Here is a 12,769-nt window from a genome sequence, read left to right as displayed (position 1 = left end):
ATACAAATGTATTTCTTTCAATTGTTCATGTGTTTAAATTATTAGAACACTGAAGTAATTTTTATTTTCATAAAAATGGAAGTACTGCTTATCTTTAAAACTAAATTGGATATTGATAAGATAAATTTGCCAAAATGTTAAAAATCAAACCTTATTAAGTAGAATCTAAACAGTTGTAAATGGCTAAGCCCACTATTCTTAACAACAAAATTACTTATTTTGATTCTCTGTCAAATATAATCAGGTTACTTGAAGACTTTGTCAGAAAAGTTAACACATATATACATTATTAATAGTTGCTTTAATTAAATTAATCTGAATTTGAACATTAAACCGACTTAACAATTTAAATGAAAAAAATGTGTTTTCACCATTTACCATAATTGACAAGAAGAAAATAATTATTTAACTCAACCTATGATATAGTATGTAACAGTCATCAAGACAATACTATTATCTTTAGTCATGCCAAGTTATTTCACAATAGGATATATGCACAACACAAAAAAGTTTTACAAATTTTTGTTGTTTAGAAGAATAATGAACTTAGTAATTTTTGCTGTTCTTCTCAAATAATATGTACTAGTGTTGTAAAGAAAAAAAGATTAAATAATAATAATAAATCTAAGTGATAATAAATTATTTGCATTGATTTATCAATACTTTACTGTGCATTAGTTTAAAGGTTAATTTAATTCAGAAGCTGAAATGATTTAAGACAGAAAAAACCGCAGATGTAGGAATATAACATTTCCACTGCCTTTAAATATCTCTGGTTAAATTTAGCAATCAGTACATTTCCATGAAAAATGGTGTTTTCTAAAGAGTTACTGCCCTTTAACCGTCCCTGAAGCGTTCAAAACTCCACCAAACATAATAAAGGTCTATGTAGATGTACATCGTAGACCCCTTTCTTTTTTATAATATGCTTCGACTGTTATGTAATATTTCAAATGATAATGATAGATCATTTTCTATTTTTTTTAAACCATCACGAATATTAGAAAAAAAGAATCAGTCGCTATAATTAGAGATGAAATTTTCAGTGACGTCTACATCGGCATGCAGACAGCCACGTTAATGCGGTACGCGTTCTGTAAACGAAAAACTTCATGTGCATTACGTAGGATATAATCAATAGATCCGAAGTCAATATTAATATTCACAAGTCCATTTGACATTTCGAAACCCTATTCAGTGAGAATTTATTTAACTTTTTATTTGCAAACATGCGTATGGTACTCGACTGCCGTTGTTGTGATATTGTCATGATGAATAGACAACTTTTTTTCTTTCGTAAAAAAACATCTATATAATCTAACCATCTGCAGACTACATCAATCACATGCAAGTTAATATTTCAGTGAGAAAATGACATTCAAAGTTGGGTTTGATCACCTACTCTTTCTTTTATTATTGTTTACATTACTAAAAGATGGCGGACAAAATCGGATGCTGGATGAGTGATTTTTCAATGTACAAAATAACAACGATATTCCGACGAAACTTTATCAATATTATAACCCATTCAGTAACATGCCACCAAAGAAAAAAAACACATAGATGTCGATGATAAAAATTCAGCGTGATGTTAGTAGATTTCTCTACCGGGTCACAGGTAAGCAGCAATATGGCGCCAGCGAAAAGTCGATTGTATCATTCCGCGTGAAATCTAATGCGTTCAACGCGGAAAAATATTCTTACGTATCATCGACAGAACATACTTAAATTAAATACTATCTATTTGTGAGGTTCTGTTGTTTTGTCATATATCTAACGAAACTGCAGTGTTGCATTTGACTCCGTAAGTCACGGGACTATTTTTTTTTTGCGATAGAATATGATTGTGAAGTGGCAGTGGAAGTTGTGTCAGAGCGAACGAAAATGCCAAAAAAAAACACATTGTCCTGTCAGCTTTTAAAATACAACAAAACAAAAGGTGATTTTTTTTAATAGCTGAACTTCACTGTATGTCATTTTTTATCGTGAAGCTAAACAAATATTTACTGCATAACATTACGGAGTTACTGTAAAGCAACGTTTAGATTGGCCAACAGCAGTATCCGCCAGAGCCCTCAAAAGCGCTGACATAGACTCAAACTTACGTTTGTGTCTACGTTTGTGTCAACAAAACAAAAGGTAATTTTTTTATAGCTGAACTTTACTATATGTCATTTTTTATCGTGAATATTTACGATATTTACAAATATTTACTGCATAGCATTACGGAGTTACTGTAAAGCAACGGTTAGATTGGCCAAGGCAGTATCCGCCAGAGGGCATCGTAGATTTTGTCAGCTACACCTCAAAAGCGCTGACATAGACTCAAACTTACGTTTGTGTCAAAAATTATATACATGTATATGAAATAAATATATATGTATAAGTAAACCCTTGTTTTAACCAATGTCAAAACTCATTGGAGAGTTAAACAGAATATCTGTAATACGATCCCTGTTTACTAAAAACTGAAAGTGATAGATTTTACCTGGGTACTGGCAGCTACAACTCTGACCAAGCTGTTGGATTCTTTAAACTGCATGTTCATCTGGTTTAGAGCAAAGTTGGCCATCATCATAACTTCAGCATCCACACTATGCTGAGTGTATCCTCCAACTGAAAAATAACAAAGCATAGTACTTACTGCAAGTATTGTCCTCACTCCTGCAAAACTTTTCAAAGGGCTATAACTCTATCAAGGAGGTCATGTGACCTTATTTTAGTATTTGAAATTTGCTAATCACAGAAGGCCCTTCTCACAGGCAAAACTTGGTAACTGGTGGCAATACAGCATAGGATGTATGTCCAGGACAATGCACCATACATTGAACAAAGGGCAATAACTCTGTATTTACTGCAGGGTGAAACCAGAATTTTAAAGCAAGACACTTGACTCCACCAAAACAACAAGCAAACTACTCCCGAGTATTGCTGAGACAATGATTAATTCCCCATGCTCATAATTTAGTAATCAATTAAAAAGGTAATGATGAAACTTATTGCGATAAACAAACCTTGGACAAGGTAATAAATTGGATTGACAGAGAGAAAAAAAAATTCTAAATCCACTTTTGAGTTACTATCACTGACAAAAAAAGCAATCATGATGATTGAAAACAAGAATAGGTTGTTGGAGTTTTTTTATAGAAAACCAAAAGTTACATATCAAAGCAATTATTATAACCGCCCACCGAAAGTTACATATTAAAGCAATTATGCCACCCACCAAAAGTTCGTGCTTCTCTTTTTATCTTTTAAATTCAATGTGAATAAATAATAATAGCATCCTAAAGAATCTCTGCCACTATAATTCCTATGTAACTTTCGGTCTAACAAGCAATAACTTATAGGACGCCGTTATCAACTGTTAAGTAGACATATTTCTATACATTGGGGGCCATTTTTGTGACAGCATTGTATATGCTGATGGTGCTTTGGTATCTTTAAGCAAAAATATAACAATTGTTAATTTGTCAACAAAATGACTAATACAATTTATTGTAGATTCATTCTACAGCTATAAACTGTTAAAGAAAACTAACAGGTACCTTATCCAATATTATATCCAGTGTGGTAAAAATTTGATTCCCAAGTTAAATTCACTTGCTTTTTTGACAACTTTGTGACATCTTTCACTTGATCATTTTCAACAGAAAACTTACTATAATTTATTGTGCATTGCCAGCTATCTATACATTTTTTTTTTAAATTGAAGAAATCCCTCACTGCAAGCAATATTATGCCAAGAATATCTAATTCTACATTTTTTTTCAATATGTGTAACAATCATTTAATCCCATGCATATGAACACTGGCACAGTAAAACAATCAATATATAGCATTATATTATATGGCCATAACCAGTAACCATCCAAGTCAGACTTGTCATTTGTTTTTCTTTCAATAATAGCTTCATCACATAATGAAACCTTTCTGAAAACAACATGATCATGTAATTCTTCAAATCATGTTAGCAGCAAATGGATAATTTACACACACTAGTCAAGTAATGAAATATAGTCATTTTGCTGACTAGCTCATACAACAGGCAATACACAAGAAATTATGGTAGGTACCAACCAATCATATCACCTCTTTTGGTAGTCACGGGATGACATTTCTCAGATGAAACACGTTTGGTACTAGACCAAGTCTGGACAAATATGACAACATCACAGATTTGCTGCAAAAAAGGAAAAACCACATAAAAACACTATTCTTATTATTTTTTTCTTTAATCATACTACATGTAAGAGGCTCATGTACTATGCTGTGTAATATACAGGGTAACTCAGTGATATAAAGGGTAACTCAGTGATATACAGGGTAACTCAGTGATATACAGGGTAACTCAGTGATATACAGGGTAACTCAGTGATATACAGGGTAACTCAGTGATATACAGGGTAACTCAGTGATATACAGGGTAACTCAGTAATATACAGGATAACTCAGTGATATACAGCTGGGTAACTCAATGATATACAGGGTAACTCAATGATATACAGGGTAACTCAGTGATATACAGGGTAACTCAGTAATATACAGGGTAACTCAGTGATATACAGGGTAACTCAGTGATATACAGCTGGGTAACTCAGTGATATACAATTGTACAGGGTAACTCAATGATATACAGGGTAACTCAGTGATATACAGGGTAACTCAGTAATATACAGGGTAACTCAGCGATATACAGGGTAACTCAGTAATATACAGGGTAACTCAGCGATATACAGGGTAACTCAGTGATATACAGGGTAACTCGGTTATATACAGGGTAACTCAGTGATATACAGGGTAACTTAGTGATATGCAGGGTAACTCAGTAATATACAGGATAACTCAGTGATATACAGGGTAACTCGGTTATATACAGGGTAACTCAGTGATATACAGGGTAACTTAGTGATATGCAGGGTAACTCAGTAATATACAGGGTCAGAGCTTTTTCTGAGGGCTTTCTAGGGCTATTAAAGGGCCCCATTCCCAACTGGAGTTATTTCATTCAAAAGCTAAATTCCCAAAATTTGCAGTTTACACATGAAAAAATCTTTCCCAATTCACAAATTCTTTTCCCAAAATAAGATTTAAAGGCCCCATCCCAAATCAGTGAGAAAAAGCCCTGATGGTAACTCAGTAATATACAGTTAATTCAGTAATTTACAGAACACCTCACCGAAAAATAAAGGTACAATGTATGTCCATTACAGGAACACTTCATTACATAGAATTCCTTATTAATATTAACAATATACATTGTTATCAATATACACATGTATCTATATAAGGGGAGCAGTGCATACACAGATCCTCCTAAAATATATAATTACTGGGTAACCTTCTGACATTCTGGGAAAATCATTAATATACTGGGTAGCTCAATTATAGACACTAAATACTCTTCAACAGCTCTTATAGGACATTTAATCACAAGATAGAATTCTAACCAACAATTTTCTTTTAAGAAGAAAATGTTGGGAAACAAGAGATTCAAAATATACGAACCGTTGTTCCTCCATTAGTCATACGCAATTTCAAATGATAGTTCATACCAGCAACAACCTAAAATAGAGAAAAAACAGTAATAGTAGCAAAGTGGTTGATTCTATCCTCCACACTGGCTTCTTTTTCTAATTTTGATGTAAGTTGTCTGCAAATTACATATAAATTAGTTAGACAATAATAACTATATGGCCCGGCCCAGCCCCATCAAATATATGTCCTGGTACTACCGACGCTTAGAAAAATTGACCTTACACTAGGTAGATAAAGCAGATAAATATTATACATTAGTCAGAATAGTTTTGTACAAAATGATAGTATATATATAAATATATATATAATGAATATTAATCAAAGATGTCAAATCCAGGACAAGATGACCATGCATGTGACACATGTATATTCGACCCATTGTCCATGACATGATGATAATATTGATATCCCAGGAATCAAAGCAGTTCCTATATGAACCATATATACACACTCTGGTGATTGTTATATTTTTTTTTTGCAATATCGACATGCTCAAAAAGAAATTCAGCATTTGAAAGTATGCGTGTGTATATCAATTAAAAATCTACAGACAAGTATTCAAATGATTGTCTCAAGTAGCTTTTTTGATGGTTGAATTGACTATAATAATTATGCATAGTAGAACACTTGTTTAAAGTCAACATTTTTTTCAGTATGATTAGTATATCAAACCCTTACAATGATGTTTTGTTGATACAACAGATTCTAATTACCCTTGGACCAGTGTTCAAAAATGCATTTTTTCCAATATCCCATATGTTATGTTTCAACTTTTTTTTTTTCTAATTTGCAAAATATTAATTTATGAATTTAATACTTTTGAAAGCAAACTTGTGATGTTTATATTGTTTATGATATCATTCATCCTTGTCAATAACGATATATTGCATTAGTGTATGTACATATAAGCAATTATATATTTTTTTGGTTTCCTGGTAGTTGTTCTTGCAGTCAAATTTTATACACTCAACAAACTCTGGTCTAATTATAACACACACAAAACCAAAAGACAAAAAAAAAACATACAAATTTTGTGTATCTGTATGTACTTGTCACATTAATTGCTAAATAAAATTGTGACAGGAATTGACAACTATATAGGTAAGAGTATACATACATGTAAAAGCCATGCAGCTAGCCCCAGGGGGTATCAAATGCATATACAAATGTACATGTATATATTTACATTTTTTAAAATTTGTTGATAAATAGAAGACCCCATAAAATGAACAGTCCAATTACAGCTATGACTAAATCTATAAATTTAGACTTTTCACATTAAAATCTGTGGTTCTTATAGAATATATTCAAGTATATAGAGGTTGAAAAAGAAAATAATTTAACTGTACAACCACTGCCCACTTATTTAAAAATGTACATCTTGTACATTATATGAAGACACTATGTCTACCAAATGAAAGAGAAACATTTGGTACACAGCACAGGATCAGATAGAGGTCCTAAGCGTTTATCTATGAGGATTACATTGAGCTTCATTCCGAGAGAATGAGATGCAGTCAAAATAAAATCAACATAATTGTTTAACTTTCTAATTTAAATCTCATGTTGCTTTGGGAGTATGTATTTAGTTGTATATCGTACATGTTCAATGTGTTGAAGTATTAAGTAAACTTTTTTCTTTAACTTTTGAACTAAAAACATCCAATAAGTGTTAATTTTGGGGTACTATTTTGTTTTTTAATGAAGTTACTTACAAATTGCAATATCTTTATGCATGTAATCATGACAAGCTTTTGTAAGAAATTGTATATTTATAAATAAAGAGAATGGAATAAAAATATGCTGTCCAAACATATTCAATCAAAATAGTATGCAGAAAAGAAGATTTCATCAAGATAATTCCTGAATTTGTCGTGTTTTCTCCAAAGTTAAATACAATCTAAGGAATAACATGTACATCTTATGGAAGACTTCTATGAGAATTAAAATTTTTCAATTTCTTGGTGTGGCCTACCAATATCACACACACTTCTATAGTGATCATGTGTTTTTACGGAAAAGGATACTTCCTGTATTATGCAGTTTAGATGAAATTTTATTAAAAATTTGATTCTGGAATGCATGGATAAACCCAGAAATGTCATTAATTATGGCTCATGACCTTGAACACATATATATGGCCTTGACCTTCAATTACTTTTAAGTGCTTTAAGTAAAACATATAGAAATGTCATTAATTATGGCTCATGACCTTGAACACATATATATGGCCTTGACCTTCAATTACTTTTAAGTGCTTTAAGTGAAACATATGGAATTCTTGAGGGATTAGCTTCATGAAATCGGACAATTGCTTAAAACTCTCATCAGGAAACTTAAATTAGTACAAACTAAACAATGACAGCTAATATAAATGACAGAGAGATCTAGATGGCCGAGACAATAGTCAGACAAATTACAGGGCTGTTTTGATAGGAAAACTGCATCTGAAATTGTAATATTACCAATGCAAGTTCCCTTAAAACAAACGTGTACACATGAACATTTGATATAAAGAAGAATTCTCTCAAGCCGATCACATATTGCAGAGCAGTATATACCAGGGTTATTCGGGTGTACATTTTTTTTTTTTAAACAAAAAAAAATTAACAATATTCTCTTAACGCTTTCTCTCCATCTTGAGAGTTCTTCAGAGAGGTTTGTTTTTAGGGTTATACATATACATTACCAATATTTTCACTTAATAATGTAGTATAGCTGAAGACATTTCTTCTTAAATTTACAAATCCAAAACTGTCATCCTCTTTTTTTTCTCTTATCTACAGTTTTGGATCAGTTTTGAAACACCACATTTTGACTGTGTTAATGTCAGGTTAAACAACTTTATACTGAAAGCCTTGCATTGCATATACATATATTCTTTTAATTAATAGCATGTGTTTTCAGATATGTACCTACTGGGCATGTGTTGAGCCTAGATCTATGATTTCTTGCCATACAAAGTATTTCCTGTGTTGTACCTGCATTATTATTGCCATGTCTTATTATGTTTAAGCTAATATCATTGTACATACAGAAAGGAAAAGAAAATTAAAATTCAGTTAAAATCCCCATGAACAGGTCATATATACTTTTTTAATCTTTGGGTGTAAAATTTGGGATTAGAACCTCAGTTTGGGTTCAAATTCAACACCCTCATCATGGCCTCATGTACATGCAATAGACTGAAGAGAACCTCCATGGATTAATATATATGAGCCCTGGCCATGGTGTTAGTGCAATGTTCATGACAATCATGTCCTATTGGACATTTTATTTAAATAAGTTAAGAGACTGACCTATCAACCTCAACATGATATTAATAACATATATTAATAATGTTACAATGTGTATAGATACCAATAATCATAAAAAAATACATCAGTAGTTTTTTTAAAATGTACAAATTACAAGTACATATATGTACCTAGGGGAAGAATATCAAATTCTGTATTTGTCCTAGGGACTGGCTACCTAGGACTACCTAACCATAATTCATTTTGATAGACGTTTCCACTTTTTCATATGAAATGGATAGGAAACTCAAACTTTGTTAATTATTGATATTTCATTGAAATATTCTTTATATATATGTACTCCTGATTATGTGGGAGTGATAGCGTGACAATATCAATTTTGTTGTATATTAGAAAATTACCACATGCCAGTCAATATGGTCACATTTGTTAATGTTTTGGTATTAAAATAAATCATCTAGTATGTTCCTCATAACAAAAGTATCCAGCTACTGTATATGAGATCCAGAATATTGGAAGAGAAATATTATGGCATGCCGCTTTAAATCAATGTATATATAATGCATGTAGTTGATTCGTTGTCGGAATAAGTATGACATGCAGAAATTTACCTCGTTAACTGCTTCAGTTCACTTCCGTATAATCTAGCAGACGTTTACTTTCGATTTCAAAAGGAAGCTAATTATATAATAACTTTGCAATATCAATCCCTTACGAATCCAAACATAGTTGTCATCGTGAGAAACTCACCTGCTGCGAAGCTGCTAACAATGTCACATCGTTGTATTTTGCGGCATTGGCACCACTTTGGTACATTGTGTTGTATTCATTGACAAAAAAGTTGGCAAATCCTAAAATTTCTGGGTCGGATATGTTGGCTGGTGAATAACCACCGGGGAGTCCCATCTGTTCCATTCCATAACAGAAGGCTATAACACAACTAAAAACAACAAGAACCTTCATCCTGAATACTCCAAGTGGAATCTTTAGCTATTGAAATCCCTACGTGTGGATTTAAAAATTACTTATCTTTGCCTTGTGACATGTTTATATACAATAAACAACGCCACCTGGTTGGAAATCTTGAAACAGGAGTAGATAAATCGTGGCTGTCAAACGGATACACACCACTAAATTGTTCGCCTTGTTATTTAGACAGTCAGATTTTGTGTACGTGTGCTATTGTAATGTGCAGTCCGTTTGTATGATTATCTGTTTAGCTTTCTTTTATAGTATACATGTAAGTTGATAAGTAATAAGCTTTCTTTTATACTGTAAATATATATGCAGGTCTCTGATTCAGAGAAATCATATAGATTATAATGATATACATATGATATGCATCAACTATAATTATAATCTGGTTTAAGCTTTTTATAAATTCATTTTTTTTTCAGAGAAATAAAAGAACTCCTGACAATTAAGAAATTTGAAATTCCAAAATAGCTCCCTAGTGTTGCTCTTTAATAATATTTTATTACATTTTAAAACGACTTTATCATAACAACGATACAAACCCTTTCAGGTTTAATATATTTGACTGCCTACTTCATGCAATTATGTTTGCACTGCAACTCTTTCCACCCACAAATTATATCTAAAAATGATCTTCAAAAACTAAAAATTAAAATATATATTTATATATATCTAAAAATAATTATACTACTGCCATTGTAATGATGGATCTAATCAACATTGGATAATCTTCATGAAAGGTAATAGTAAATGAACTCTGTAAGAAACCATGAAATATCACAAGACATTAGACATATATACTACTCAACTTATATCTATGATAATTAACTATATGTATATAAAATTATATTGTGAACTCGCATGCACTTTTTTTTTGCTTGATATCACTTTGTAATAATAGTCATGTATTATCTACGTTACATTGATTGTATTTGTATTATCATGCTCTTCTTTGTGGAGGAAATAAAGATGATAATAATTATAATATAACTTGTAATACGAGATTTTGTCGGCTCAATGTTTCAAATAAAAACTACAGTATATAAAGAGCGTGCTTGCATTTCAACTCATAAACTAGCTGTTCTCAATACGATAAACTTTGCTTTTGTTTGTTTTTTGGTTTTTGTTTGTTTGTTTGTTGTTGTTGTTGTCGTCGTCATCGTCGTCGTTGTATCTGTGTGTGTATGTGTTTTTCTTCTTTAAAAACAGAAGAACGAACTAAGATAGAGAAAAAATGGCGACCTGACATTCGGAGAATGTTTCATATCGTGACTTTTTTAAGGTGATGTATATATACATACATGGATGCGAATAGTACACATGTAACATATATTCAACACAATACCACTCTGACAGATAATTCAAATCTGTATAACCTTTGGACTCAACAACAAGTAGTACATATGATACGAAAACAATATTTCTCTGAAATCCCAATCCATCGCATTCACCACCCGCATGCATATCGCACGCACGGGAGTCAGTCCTTGAAATGACCTTAGCTGTTGATAGGACGTTAAACAAATAAAACCAAAGCAAACAAAAACAGAATACTCTTAAAGAGTTCTCAAAACTGGTATTCCACAGGGTTTTGTCTTAGGCCCTCTATAATTTCTAAGTTTCAGATATTCTTTAATTAGTTGCTCGACGTTTTTGGTGATACCTCACAAGTACGTTTAACTGAGAATTTGGTAGAATGCATATTTTGATAAAGAACAATTAAATCTTTTGTCTAATAATTTTTAAAGCTCCTAATCTAAAATTTGATTTTACCGGAACCTCGATTCCGTTTGTCAATTTTCATAAGTATCTAAACATCAGAATCAAAGGGGGTGCTAAATGATGAATCCATATTGATAGCATTATAAATAAAACAATAAGAAGTATATACATGTATGTTTTAAATAAGAATTTTTTAAAAGGATCTAAAGAAAGTATACTTGGCGTATGTCCAGCCTCTTGTAAAATATAATTGTGAGTTTGGGATACTTTGTTGCGAAGAGTGAAAACATTCAGTATGAAGCATAGAGCATGGAATGTTGAAACCCATTCCCTTTTCACATTCAGTGATACAATTCTCCAAACTATCTTGCGTCTCTTATCCTCCGAATGTTTCGGTCATCCGTTAATTCCCACCCAACGTTCCAGAAGACCAATAACCCTTTAACAGTATAAAGGGCCTGTTTCCAGTAATGTTAATTCTCCATAGGAGCCTGCCCCCGTATAATTTCTTATCTAGCTCAACTACAGTTTTTTTCTTTTCCGAAGAATAATTTTACACCTTTCCGACACCCAGATTTCATAATGTCAGTGAAAATGTATTTTTATAAAGTTGTCATTTTGAGCATCAAAGACATAAGGTCGTAAATAAAAGAAGGTTATCTCGAAATTGTAATTCGCAACATAGTATAAATTTCTTTTGATAAATATTTCCAAAACATCGTGTTTATTCATAAAACATAAAACAAAAATTTTCTCGGATGAAAATGCACTTGCAGAGACACAATTATGAAGAAAAATGCCATAAAATTGCAATTTTCTCCCGTTATATAGTTTTGGATGCAAATTTCCATCACAAAATCGGATAGAGCTTTACTTGTTTCATATGTGTACCAAAAATCAGCTAATTCCATGTGGTTGAACGTTCTCATATCGCCGCCTGAATGTAGTTGTAAATTGAAAGAAAAGGGGAAATGAGTAACAACCTTGTCTGAAACCCTATTATATAGCTTATTATATACAAAATTTTATATTGAATATCAGAGCGGATATTTTCATGACAGTTTTATGATATCTAACGACTAAATAAACAGTATCGATATAAAGATTTACACTGAGGACACCCTGATACATGAATACTGTTCTATCTCAAGTTGTCCTCTTTTGAATTTTCTGATCGTGTGGCCTTGTACATTAATCCATATCTTCTTGTCTTTGTCTATACGTTTACGGAATCATTGACTCGACGCTAGCTATTCTTGTCTCACTTTCCTTGTTTT

The 12,769-nt window shown here is 31.9% G+C and overlaps 1 protein-coding gene across 3 annotated transcripts in view; it reads right to left on the bottom strand.

Moving 5' to 3' along the window:
* LOC117323332 (putative cysteine proteinase CG12163) overlaps positions 1-9,874 on the bottom strand; it is a 51,200-nt gene extending 41,326 nt beyond the window's left edge. Inside the window, exons 1-4 of one of the 3 annotated variants that reach the window (XM_033878479.1) lie at positions 9,546-9,874; positions 5,509-5,565; positions 4,081-4,183; positions 2,489-2,616 (exon numbers count right to left, since the gene is read on the bottom strand). In XM_033878479.1, the coding sequence (XP_033734370.1) occupies positions 2,489-2,616; positions 4,081-4,183; positions 5,509-5,565; positions 9,546-9,758 (501 nt within the window). In that variant the 5' untranslated portion in view covers positions 9,759-9,874. The remainder of the gene's footprint in view (positions 1-2,488; positions 2,617-4,080; positions 4,184-5,508; positions 5,566-9,545) is intronic. The other 2 variants (XM_033878481.1, XM_033878480.1) reach the window with 2 other exon arrangements.
* Positions 9,875-12,769: the final 2,895 nt, after the last annotated feature.

This window comes from Pecten maximus, chromosome 3, assembly GCF_902652985.1.
Source record: "Pecten maximus chromosome 3, xPecMax1.1, whole genome shotgun sequence".
Lineage (NCBI taxonomy): Eukaryota > Metazoa > Mollusca > Bivalvia > Pectinida > Pectinidae > Pecten > Pecten maximus.
The sequence above is the reverse complement of the archived record's forward strand: the minus strand, read 5'-3'. Positions and strand labels throughout refer to the sequence as shown.